Source organism: Heterocephalus glaber, unplaced genomic scaffold (genome assembly GCF_053883595.1).
Source record: "Heterocephalus glaber isolate CG9 unplaced genomic scaffold, H.glaber_assembly_v1.0 deba00001666, whole genome shotgun sequence".
Taxonomy (NCBI): Eukaryota; Metazoa; Chordata; class Mammalia; order Rodentia; family Bathyergidae; genus Heterocephalus; species Heterocephalus glaber.
In genome coordinates this window covers 22714408-22728462 of record NW_028258406.1, presented here as the reverse complement: position 1 = coordinate 22728462, position 14055 = coordinate 22714408, and the positions used below count along the sequence as shown (strand labels likewise).

The 14055-nt window shown below is 36.6% G+C and overlaps 1 protein-coding gene across 8 annotated transcripts in view; it reads left to right on the top strand.

Annotated features, from left to right (window-relative positions):
- Nek5 (NIMA related kinase 5) overlaps positions 1-12240 on the top strand; it is an 85517-nt gene extending 73277 nt beyond the window's left edge. For all 8 annotated transcript variants that reach the window (XM_087197375.1, XM_021257803.2, XM_087197373.1 and 5 more), the window contains one exon: positions 11530-12240. In XM_087197375.1, coding sequence (XP_087053501.1) covers positions 11530-11686 — 157 coding nt within the window. In that variant the 3' untranslated portion in view covers positions 11687-12240. The remainder of the gene's footprint in view (positions 1-11529) is intronic.
- Positions 12241-14055: the final 1815 nt, after the last annotated feature.

The window sequence follows — 14055 nt, the reverse complement described above, 5'->3', positions numbered from 1 at the left end:
CAGATCACCTACAGCAACCCCAAAGGGAAATGAGATGGAACACTCTGATACTCAACCACCTGGACCCACTGAACTGGCAACAAAAGGGGATCTGGAAAAAATGAAATCAGAAATAATTTCTCAGATAACAGGAGAAATTGTGCCCCTAGTGCAAGACATGATCAATAAATCTAGAGTGGATCTGAGGAACATGATGGAATCCCAACATAAGAAACAAATGGAATCCATAAAACAGATGCAAATAGATTTCCAGGACATGAAAAACTCCATTGAAAGTCTACACAGAAGAATGAGCCAATGTGAGGACAGAATTTCAGATATAGAAGACAAGATTGTAATTAGTGACCAAGAAAAGAAAAATTGCTTCAAAATTATAAGGGAACATGAGAAATCAATCCAGCAGCTGCTGGATGATGCAAAGAAGAATGACATAAGACTGATTGGGCTCAATGAAGAAACAGGAGAGAGTGGAGATGACATTAAAAAACTCTTCACAGAAATAATGGCAGAAAACTTCCCAAGCAGAGGAAAAGAGCTTGACATACAGATAAGTGAGGCATATAGGACTCCAAATAGCCTTGATCAAAAAAATATACACATAGGCATATAATTGTTAAGATTCCAGAAACTCAACAGAAGAACAAAGTTCTCCAAGCAGTCAGAGAAAAGAAACAAATCACATACAAAGGAAAGCCCATCAGAATCACAGCAGACTTTTCAACACAAACTATCAAGGCAAGAAGAGCTTGGAGTGACATATTCCAAGCCCTAAAAAAAAACAGCCTCCAACCCAGATTGATGTACCCTGCAAAACTATCATTCAAAATTGATGGAGAAATAAGATACTTTCATGACAAAGAGCACCTTAGGAACTTTGTGAATACCAAACCAGCACTCCAAAGAATTTTACACAATATCCTAGGAATAGACATTGAGGATCACAACTCCAGGAAGCAAAGCAGAATGAACCCATCTGGCATGACAAGAAATTAAATGGAAAGGGGGAGAACCCAACAAAAAGAAAAAGTCATAGCAATGACAAGTCAATACATTTCAGTTATAACCATCAATGTTAATGGTCTCAATTCACCAATCAAAAGAAATAGACTGGCAGAATGGGTCAAGAAGCAAAATCCAACAATATGCTGAATACAAGAAACACATTTAATTCAAAAGGAAACTCATAGACTGAAAGTAAAAGGGTGGAAAACAATAGTCCATGCAACAGGAACCTGAAAAAAAGCAGGAGTAGCTATCCTCTTGGCAGATCAAGTAGATTTCAAACCAACACTGATGAAGAAGGACACTACATCCTTGTAAAGGGAAGAATCCAAGAGGAAGAGATGACAATCATAAATATCTGTGCACCAAACACTAGTGTACCCAACTGTATAAAACAAATACTAACGGACATGAAAAGTCATATATGCACTAATACAATTGTAGTGGGGGACCTCAACACCCCACTGTTACAAATAGATAGATCAACTAGACTAAAAATAAGTAATGAAATACTAGAACTCAATCAAACTCTTGAACAAATGAACTTAACAGATGTTTATAGAGTCTTCTACCCCACAAAATCAGAATACACATTCTTCTCAGCTGCACATGGGTCATTCTCCAAAATAGACCACATGCTCACACATAGAACATGTTTAAGTAAGTGCAAAGGAATTGAAGTTATCCCCCTGTATATTATCAGACCATAGTGTGATGAAATTGGAGATCCATAGCAAAAGAAACTCAAAAAATTTCATAAACACGTGGAAATTGAACAACACACTTCTGAATAACCAATGGGTCACAGAGGAAATTAAAGAAGAAATCAGACAGTTCCTTCAATTAAATGACAATGACAATACAACATATCAGAATCTATGGGATACAATGAAAGCAGTCTTACGAGGGAAATTCATAGCAGTGAATACACATATTAGGAAAACAGAACGAGCCCAATTAAACAACCTGATGCTGAACCTCAAGCTTCTAGAAAAAGAAGAGCAGGACAACCCCAAAGCTGATACAAGGGAGGAAATTATAAAGATCAGAGGAGAAATCAATGCAATGGAGACTAAGAGAATGATACAAAAAAATCAATGAAGCCAAGAGTTGGTTCTTTGAAAGAATCAACAAAATTGACAAACCTTTAGCCAACCTTGTCAGAAAAAGGAAAGAAAAGGCCCAAATCCATGCAATTAGGAATGAAACGGGTGAAATTACAACAGACCCAGCAGAAATCCAGAGGATCATTGATACTTATTTCCAGAACCTATACACCAATAAGATGGACAACACAGAAGAAATGGACAGATTCCTAGATACATATGAATTACCAAAGTTGAATGAAGAAGATCTAAAAATTCTGAACAACCCAATATCAACCAATGAAATTGAAAATGTAATTAAAAACTTATCAACTAAGAAAAGCCCGGGCCCTGATGGCTTCACTGCTGAATTCTATGAAACATTTAGAGAGGAACTGCTGCCACTACTGTTTAAACTCTTCAATGAAATTGAAAGGGAAGCAATACTCCCAAATTCATTCCTGGAAGCAAGCATCACCTTGATCCCCAAAGCAGAGAAAGACCCAACTGGAAAAGAGAACTATAGGCCAATCTCACTAATGAACATAGATGCAAAAATCCTTAATAAGATAATGGCAAACAGAATGTAGAAGATCATCAAGAAGATCATCACCCTGATCAAGTGGGATTCATCCCAGGGATGCAGGGATGGTTCAATATACGAAAATCAATCAATGTAATACACTATATCAATAGAGCCAAGGACAAAAACCATATGATTATCTCCATAGATGCAGAAAAAGCATTTGACAAAATCCAACATGCATTTATGATAAAAACCCTACAAAAAATTGGAATAGATGGTCTCTACCTCAAACTGATAGAAGCCATCTATGAAAAACCAACAGCCAATATCATACTAAATGGTCAAACACTGAAATCCTTCACACTAAAATCAGGAACAAGACAAGGATGTCCACTATCACCTCTCTTGTTCAATATAGTTCTGGAAACATTAGCCACGACAATTAGACAAGAGAAAGAAATAAAAGGAATAAAGATAGGGAATGAAGAAGTCAAATTGTCATTATTTGCAGATGACATGATACTCTATATAGAAGACCCCAAGAACTCCACCAAAAGTCTTCTGGACTTAATAACCAAATTCAGTCAAGTAGCTGGTTACAAGGTCAGCACACAAAAATCAATAGCTTTCCTCTCCACAAATGACGGACTCATTGAGAGAGAAATAGGGCAAATAATTCCTTTCACAATAGCATCCAAAAAACTGAAATACCTAGGAATCATCCTAACGAAAGAAATCAAAGACCTCTCCTCTGAAAACTATGGCACTCTGAAAAGAGAGATTGAAGATGATATCAGAAAATGGACAGACATCCCCTGGTCCTGGGTAGGAAGGATTAATATAGTGAAAATGGCCAGACTTCCAAAACTGCTATATAGATTTAATGCAATTCCAATTGAGATCCCAGCAGCATACTTCATAGACCTTGAGAAAACAATCCAAAAATTCATTTGGAGCAAGAAGAGACCCAGAATAGCAAAAGCAATTCTAGGTAACAGAGACATGGCAGGGGGTATCACAATCCCCAACCTGCAACTCTACTACAAAGCTACTGTGATAAAAACAGCATGGTACTGGCAAAGAAACAGACTTGAGGACCAGTGGAACAGATTAGAAGATGCAGAAACAATGCCCGACACACTCAGGCATCTCATCTTCGACAAAGGAGCCAAACACCCTCACTGGAGGCAAGATAGCCTCTTTAATAAATGGTGCTGGAAAAATTGGGCTTCAGCTTGCCAAAGATTAAAATTAGACCTGTATCTCTCACCATGCACTAAACTAAAATCAAAATGGATTAAAGATCTAAATATTCAAATAGAAACTATGAACCAGTTGGAACAGAGGTTAGGTAGAACCCTTGAAGACATCGGTGTAGGAAAAGATTTTATGAACAAAACCTCAGTTGCCCATGAACTAGCACAAACAATCAACAAGTGGGATCTCTTCTTATTAAAAGGCTTCTGCACAGCAAGAGAAACCACCAGTAGTGTGAAGAGACAACCCACAATGTGGGAAAAAATCTTCACCTGCTTTTCCTCAGACAAAGGTCTACTATCTCAAATCTATAAAGAACTTAAAAAGATCAGACCTCCCAAATTTAAAGACCCAATCCAAAAATGGGCATCTGAAATGAACAGACATTTCTCAGACAAAGAATTAGAAATAGCAAATAAATACATGAAAAAAGGTTCAACATCACTGGTCATTCAAGAGATGCAAATGAAAACAACACTGAGATTCCACTTCACTCCAGAAAGAATGGCTGCTATCATGAAATCAACCAATAACGAATGCTGGTGGGGCTGTTGGGAAAGAGGAACCCTGCTCCACTGCTGGTGGGAGTGTAGACTGGTGCAAGCACTGTGGAAATCAGTATGGAGATACCTCAAAGAACTAGGACTGGAAGTCCCATTTGACCCCGCTATTCCACTGCTGGGGATCTTCCCCCAAAGAATTAAAAGAATCATACCATAGTGATATATGTGCGCCCATGTTCATAGCAGCGCAGTTTGTAATAGCTAAAACTTGGAAACAGCCCAAATGCCCATCAACTGGAGACTGGATAAAGAAAATGTGGGGTTTTTTTTTATAAAATGGAGTACTACTCAGCCATAAAAAATGAGAAATTAGAGACATTTATAGCTAAGTGGATGCACATTGAGGTGATACTCTTAAGTGAAAAAAATGGGACACACATGTGTAAATACCGAATAGTTTCTCTGGTGTGAGAAACTGAAAGTGTAAATAAGGACTAAATGTATAACAGGTAATGTGAAATAGGAAGAAAAGGGGCAAAGGGGAAGGAAGTTGGAGTGCTAGAGGAAAGGATAGAAGGGAATGGGATTAATAGGAGAAAATGGAAAAATAGGAACAAAATCTTTGTAAATAGAGAGGGATGGAGGAGTTGAATGAGGGCTGGGCAAGGGTGAAAAATAAGAACCAAGAGAGACTATGTAAAGGTGCAAATTTCCAATGATGAATGTCATTATATTGTATACCTGAAATGTACCAATGATTAGAATGAATAATTGAAAATGTGAAATAGGAAGAAAAGGTCCAAAGGGGTAGGGGTAGTGGGAGGGGCAGGGGAAAGGAAAGAAGGGAAAGGAAAAATGATGAGAAATGGAAAAAATGGAAATAAAGTCTTTGTAAATAGGGAAGGGTGGAGGGCATGAAGGGAGACCTAGGAATGGGGAAAAAATAAGAACCAAGACGCATTATGTAAAGGTACAAGTTACCAATGAGAAATGTAATTGTGGTGTATACCTACAATTTACCTATAAAAGAATTTAATAAGAAAAAAAGATGAGAAAGATTACCATTAAGAAAAACCACTTATAATGTTCACAGTTTTGGGGAATGGGGAACTTTGATTTCAACACTGAAGCACTTACTCCAATTAAGAGGAAATTTACTCCAATATAGATTTTGCATACAGTTTTCAGCGGTGATTGTAATTGACAAATAATTCCAATGCAGCTGAAAAATTCAAATTTACATAAGCATATTTACTACATAGAAAAGTTACAGCTAATATATTAAAATAAATTTGTAAGGCCAGGCATAGTGATCTATGCCTATAATGCCAGCACTCCAGAGGCTGAGGCAGGAGGATTGCTGCGAGTTTGAGGCCAGCCTGGGCCACATAGTGAGTTCAAGGCCAGCCTCAACTATATAGTGAGACCGTGTCTAAAAGAACCAAGCAAAAAATAAATTTGTATCATTTTACTTATGAAAAAATGCCAAAACCTTGGTGACAAAATACCATTAATGGCAGATAATACTGAAGATTAAAATTAGAAGGAAAAATATCATTTAAGTAAAAACTAGTTTTGAAAACTCCCTTGTCCTTAAATTCTTTACAAAGAAAGTATAACTGGGCCAGGGATTTATCTCAGTGGTTTCATCGCCTGCTGCACAAGTGCAAGGAGCGGAGTTCAATCCCCGGTACCAAAAAAAAAAAAAAGAAAGTATAACTTAATTTCAAATGTGTCCTGTGAAAAGTGATAATGAACACATGCATTGCATACTTATGGAAGCACTGCGATGAAACCCTTGTAGTTCCACCACACTGGACTTCTTCTGTAGTAATGGAACCACCGTTCCAGCCCTTAAGAATTAGTCCATCATCGACAAAAAAAACCCAAAAACTATTCTTATGACTAGTACATATTGTCTGCAAAGCCATCTTTTAGTTCTTAGAAAAAGACTTGAGTCCAATGTTTCTGTGCAGCAGTGACCTTCAATGCCATATTTGTTAACCTGAGATGTCTCTGAGCATTAGGAAGGCTCTATTTTAGTTTTGAAGACATGGCTGGTAGAAGAAATGGTGTAGGTTCCTTTTCAGTAATCACCTATGAGTTCGTAGTTAAGACCTATAAAATGAGGGGCACGGATGGGCGATATTGCTGAGGATATCATCAGCTATAATCAGTTTAGCTTCAAATGTCTCTCATCTTCCTCTCCTGAAACTCCATCTTGTCTCTTCTTTCCTTATATAATCCAATACTCTTCGTTTCACTGTAAGACTGCTGCACAGTTGTCTTAAGTTGCAGTCTTTAGGAAACCATTCAAAAGTCAATTATAAAGTCCACTATGAGTACAAAGTTGGATGTCACAACTCAAAACTTCCCCAGTGTTGATAAGAAATGATGAGAAAACAGGGACAAACTATCTCTTTAACATTGCTTGGGTTCTTTAAAACATCATTTATAAAAGCCTTATAAGAACTGAAATGCAGACAGTAACACCGCTCTTTGTTCAGCATGAGTGTTAAGACTCTGACATATTCTTCCACACAATTTTATATCCACATATATATTCACTCTAGATGTCATGTAGTAATTTGCAAATTTGTATACTTGTTTTGTTGTTTAACTCACATATAAAATTCTCAGAGTAAGAAATACCAACACTGTAATACCAAGAAATAGTATTTAAATGTCAGAATGTCATTACCTACATATATAACTAACTTTTAAAACTATTAACATTTCAGTTAAAAACTAGAAGCTTATGGATATAGCTCTGAACAGAAATTTGATGCTTGTTCAATTCTTTTCTTTTTTTTTTTGAGTTTGGTATTTATCATTTTTATTTGGAAATTGAATACTTTATTTTTTATTTTTCACCAGTACATTTTTCCATTTTTCCAGTACAAAATGACTATATTCATTGTGGATAGTTGGTACATGTACAATTCTTTTTGGTTTTTTTCCCCCCATTAAATTTATTGATACATTTTAGATATAAAATACAGTTACATTCATCATTGGGACCTTGTACCATTACATGAGTCTCTTGGTTCTTATTTTTTTCCCCTTCCCTTGCCCTCCCTTCACCCCCTCCACCCTTCCCTATTTGCAAAGACCTTGTTTCCATTTTTTTCCTCTTCTCATATTTTTTCCTTTCCCTTTTTTCCCTTCCCCTACCCCTCCCACTTCCCCTGCTCCTTTAGACCTTTTCTTCCTGTTACACAATACCAGTTATACATTTTTAAAATTACAATATTAAGATCTAGGAGACATTACCACAGATTTTACAGAATTTAAAAGGATATAGAAAGCATATTACAAAAATCTTTTTTGAAATAAATTTGAGAACTTCGAAGAAGTAACTTAGAAGACAAATTAATGAAACTAACTCTGGAGGATATATAAAATTTGAATAGCACCTATTAAAGAAAGTATATACCTAGCTTGAAAACCTACCTATATGACAACAGCAGGCTCATATACATTTTAACTGATAAATTATATCAAACATTTAAAGCAGAAAAAAGAAGGAACACTTCTCCCCTCATTTTAAGAAATCAACATTGTGCTAATCCTAAAACTGGATAAAGATAATAGAAGAAAAAAGTATGAACATAGATAGAAATTTGTTTAACAAAACAAACTATTAGAAGTCAGATCTGGCAGTATGTAGAAAGTGGTTTTATTATAGGAATGGCAGTGTTGGTTCAGCATTGGAAGATCCACCCCCAAAAATAATCATTTTAACAGAGGAAAGGAGAAAGCCATATGATCCTGTCACTAGTTGGAGAAAAAGGATTGGACTAAATTCCACAGCTGTTCATGGTAAAAGCTATCAGGAGACTAGAAGTAGAACAGAACCTTCTCAACAGATCAAAGACATGTACTCCATACTTCCAAAAAAACCTCCTTCTATGAATGGAGATGATACAATGCTTTCTCCCTAAAGTGGGGAACAAGGGCATATATGCCTACTCTTCATCTGTCCATTAAACTTTGAAACATAGGTCTAAACCAAAATAGTCTAGCAATAAAATGACACAACTAGGATAGGATTGGCAAGGCAGAAGTAAAATCTTTATATGTAGATGAAATGATCATCTACAGAGAAAATACTAAGAGATCTCTAGGAGCCCCTAGAACTTGTACTTGAATTTAGCAGGATTAGAAAACACAAGGTATATATAAAAATTCAGGTCTGTGTATACTTGCTAGCTTGTTTAATTCTTAATGCTACATGATACACTTGTACTGAAAGGATGTTTCAGTATTTGAATTACATTCATGTTGATTATTCTAGTCTGTAGGACTTCTTTCACTGATGAATAGTTCAGATATTTGCTAAACATAGAAAGTTTTCTTTCTAGTAAATTTTTTAGAAATTCAGTAATATTCCAGTAGCCAATTATTACATTTCATAAGCTGTATATACTCTTACAGTGACGGTCTTTGCCAAATTACTGTTTGAAAGATACTCTGATTTATACTTTGATCAACACAGGAATCTTTATAAGACATTCTCTCACTTAACATAACTGGTAGTACATGCGTCTAATTTTCATGTGCCTTTATATAATACTTATTGGGCAGGGGTATTTTTGGTTTTTTGAGACAGTCTTGCTCTGCAGTTCAGTTTGGACTTGAACTCACTATGTAGCCCAGGCTGGTGGTAACTCCTGCCTCAGCCTCCCAAGTGCTAGGATTATAGGTATGTGCCACCACGCCCAGCCTCATTGTCTTTTTTAGAAAAGAAGTTGGGAGTGGGAATATAGCTCAGTGTCAAAACACTTGGCAAGCATGCCTTCTACTTCACAGAGACTTTATGTGGCTCATACATGGAGTTGCTCAGTTCCTAGCTCCATAACTTTTCTACATTCACATGAGCCCACTCCCCGTCTTTTTTCCTGTCTTTCTCTTCTGAAGGAAAAGTCTCTCCACTGGCCAAAGGCCCATCTTTCCATGGGTCTTTTACATCTCCCACTCATCCTTCCTATGACCTTGTTTCTATTACTTGTTGCACAATTGTCCTGTGTCTTCAGTGCCTCTCTTCGTATTACAGGTTGAGTAGCCCTTATCTGAAATGCCTGGGACCAGAAGGATTTCAAATTTCCAAGTTAGGGATGCTTAACCGATACCTCAATTCGCTCTGCATATAAATAAACATGCCCATCTCTTCCAGTCACTGTCAGAGACTTTCTCCCTGAAAGAGGAGCTAAAGTAAAGCTCAGTGTCCGCTCTCTTAGCTCTGTTGATTTCTCACTGCACTGTACAGGTGGGCACCTGCTGCCCGCACTCCTCCAAATCATTCTTGTGAAGCTCTCCGTTGCTTAAAGTGCCAGGGCAGGTCATTGCCTCCCATCTTCATCTCATCCAGCTCCTCCCTTGACTTCTGCTATATGGCCATTCTTGGCTCTTACCAGCTCTCTTGCAGTCTCCTTCATGAACTGCTTAAATATTGTAGATCTTTGAGATAATTTTCTTGGTCTTTTGAGCTTTCTCTTTTTAAAATAGCAACATTGCAACGTTAGACACAATTTCATCTCTTGGTTCTGCTAATTACATATAGTCATGTGTCACTTAATGATGGGACAAACTCTGAGAAATGCATTGTTAGGCGATTTCATCGTTGAGTCAAAGTAACAGAGTACACTTACACAGGCCTAGGTATTGTAAGCCAGTCGCTTGATGTGGCCTCTTGCTGCAGTCAAGAGACACAGGAAACACAAGTGTGCAGCTGCTGTTGGTGTAGTGACATGACATACTGTTTTACAGTACATTTTTTTGGTGCTATTGGGGATTTAACCTAGGGCCTTTGCACTGAGCTAAATACCCAGCTCTTAACATTTTTTTTTTTTTTAAATTTAGAGACAAATTCTTACTAAGTTGTCCAGGTTGGGCTTTGAACATAAGGTCCTCCTACCTCAGTTCCCAGAGTGCTAGAGTGCACCACCATGCTTGTCTTATAGTAAACTTTTTTTATAAGTAGGAGCACACACTAAAATAATGATAAAGTATAGTACAGTAAATATACAAACCAGTAACATAGTCTGTTACCATTATCCAGTATTGGGTACTGTATGAAATTGTATCTGCTGTACTATTATATGACTGGCAGGGCAGTAGGTTTGTTTATGCCAGAATCATCACAAAAACCTGAGTCAAGGCATTGTACCTCAACCTTACATGACAGTGTTATCACTAGACAACAGGAATATATCAACTCTGTTATAATCTTATAATTCCACTTATATATGTTATACATGTGGTCCAAAATTGATGGAAACATTGTTATGCAGCACACAACTGTAGGGCCTGTGAGACTTTGGACAAATTTTTTTTTACCTCTCATGGGGCTCAGTTTCTTCCTATAATCTGAAGATAATGTCTACCTTGAGTCGTTGCTAGTATTAAATGAAATACAAGATGTGAAAGTGCCCTAGGACAGTGGCACATAGTTAGGGCTTAATATGTGGTAGCAATTTTATTCTTTTACTCTCTCACTTCCTTCTCTCTCTCTCTCTCTCTCTCTCTCTCTCTCTCTCTCTCTCTCTCTCATCTCATTGAGCCTTTTTTATTTTATGGATAAGTCCAGAGATATAAACATTTTCTTTAATAAATTTAGAAAATTTTATCCCACCCCCCGAAACCCCTTCCCCTCCCTATGTACAAAAGCTTTGTTTCCATTTTTTCCTTCTATTTCACTTTTTTTCTTATCCCTTCCTTCCTTTCTCCCTCCCTCCTCCCTTGCTGCCCTTCCCATTTGAACATTTTCTTTCCATTTCCCATTCCCCAATATCTATTATACATTTTAGTCCTTATTTCCACTTTCAGTTTCTCTCACCAGAGAAACAATGTGGTATTTAAACAATGTGTGTCTGATTTATTTCACTTCCTCTTCTCTTAATCACTAAGTGTAGGTGGATATTAATAAATACAGTAAAGGCTGTTGAATGCTCATCCAACTAAACAGAGGACTGTGTAGTTGTCTCCCAACATTAGATATCACTGTTAGAAAAGCCAGACTGATATAATAAATAATTTATTACTCAAGTTAAAACACAGTTTTCATATTGCTCAAGTGGGGGTGGAGAATAAAAATGGAAAGTAGTTTTCATATTAGTGCTCTCATAACCCTGATTTTTACTTCTTATGATTTCAGAAATTTTGAAGAATCAGAAGATGAGTTGAGAAGTGAAGTAGTAGAATCCCTCGAAAAATTCACTACTTGCAAAGGAGGAAGAATGGAAGAAATTTCCAGTATCTGTAAAGATGCTGAAGTCAGAAGAGAGAAAGAGGTTAAGTGTAACAAAATCTGATAAATTAAGTGAAGGTCTAGAAGCTGTTTCTAGTCCATCTAATGACCAAATTTGTGTTGCTGATGAGGATTAAAGAACAACAACCTATTCTGTCATAAAGAAAAAGAAAATTGAGTCATTTGTAGGAAAATGATGAGATCATAACGTTAAGTGAAATAAATCAGACACACAAGCTTAAATATTGCATGGTTTCTCTTATATGAGAAATTCAAATTATAAATAAAGAGCAAACTAAAAGATAAATACTAGGAAGTAGGGAGATAGCTCTTTCTCAAATGAGAAGAGATGGCGAGGGAGTAGGGAGAGGAGGGCAAGGGCATGAAAAAAGGAATTGGGATGTGTTATGTACATGTACCAACTCCACACAAGGAATGTAAAATTGTGTATTGCAGACATGTACTAATAAAAAAACACACAGGTGTGATTATTGTATTTTTTTGTGCTGCTAGGGGTAAATAATATATATATAATATTAAGTTCTTGTTTTTGTTTTTGTTTTTGGTACTGGGGATTGAACTCGGGACCTTGCACTTGCGAGGCAGGCGCCAGAACCACTGAGCCAAATCCCTGGCCCTTAATATTAACTTCTTTTTAAAAAAATTTATTTATGTTTTTATTTATTTTTATTTATTTATTTTTGGTACTGGGGGTCGAACTCAGAACCTTGCGCTTATGAGGCAGGCACCAAAACCATTGAGCTAAATCCCCAGCCCTATTTATGTTTTTAATATTAACTTCATAATAAGTTAATATATTGTAGATTAACTATACTATCTGGGTACACATCGAAAATATTCATGTACAAGAGGAGGCTGAAAAATATGATGTTTAAATATTTTTAAATTACAGTAAAAGACATAATGCCATTAATCCTGCTCAGAATGCCTCCCCCCAAACACATTTGAACATGCTGTATATTAATGATAGTATCTGTTTAGGGACATGTCAAAATATTCATGTGCAAGGGGAGATTGAAAAATATGTTTAAATTTTTAAAAATTACAGTAAAAGACACAATGCCATTAATCCTGCTCAAAATATCACACACACACCTCTCCTCACTTTGACCACTCTTGGCCCATCATTCTTGACACTTTCTGAAGCAGTTCTGGAGGACTTTTGCGTAAGTGTCTTTATAATGTGGTAAAAAAAATATGGTGAATGCTGCTTCTGAGTGCCATCTGACAGAACACATTGCACGTATCTTACAATGTGTGTCCTCATCTTCCTTTTTTCACCAGATCCAGCACCATGTGACTTCCGGCTCTTTGCCAAAGTCAAAATTATCATCTAAGATAAATGCTTTGAATTGCTTCAGGACACCAAGGAAGCTATGTCAATGCAACTAAAGACATTCATGAGACAGGACTTTTAGAACTGCTTCAGAAAGAATAATGGGATAAGTGTGTTTGAAAAGAGTTAAAAACATCATAATACAGTGATACATGCATACCTGTGTTTATTTTTATTTTTTTTTTAAATTTTTAATGCATTTTTATTGGTACTTTTTTTTTTAATTTGCTTTTTTTTTTTTTTTTTTTTTGGTACTGGGGATAGAACTTGGTATCTTGTACTTTCGAGGCAGGCAGTGGAACCACTGAGCTAAATCCCTGGCCCTTTATTGGTACATTTTAGATATTCATCGTGATATCATTCATCATAGGGAATTTGTACCTGTGATTTATCTTGCTTCTTTTTTGCCACCTCCTCCCTTCACTCCCTCTTCCCTTCATTTACAAAACCTTTGTTTCCATTTTTTCCTTCTATTTTTTTTCTTGTCCCTTCCTTCCTCTCCCCTTCCCCTCTTCCTCGCTCCCCTTCTCATTTGAATATTTTCCTCCCATTTCCCAATGTCCTTTATATGTTTTGGGCCCTATTTACACTTTATGTACACTTTTAATTTCTCACACCAGAGAAATAATGTAGTATTTAAATGTGTGTGTCTGATTTATTTCACTTGAGTATGGTCTCAAGGTGCATCCATTTAGCTAGAAATATCTCAAGCTTATCTTCTTTATGGCAGAGTGGTACTCCATTGTATAAAAAAATACATCTTTATCCATTTATCGGTTTATAGGCATTTGGACTGTTTCCAAAATTTAGCTATTACAAACTGTGCCACTATAAACATGGTGTACATATATCTCTGTGGTATGATGCTTTTAATTCTATCAGGAAGATACCAAGAAGGGGAATAGCTGGGTCAAATGGAACCTCTAGTTTTAGTTTTGTGAAGAATCTCCACACTGATTTACACAGTGGTTGCACGAGTCTACACTCCCACCAACAGTGGAGAAGGGTTCCTTTTTCCTAATAGCCCCCCAGCATTTGTTATTGGTTGATATCTTGATGGTAGCATTTTTTTGGAG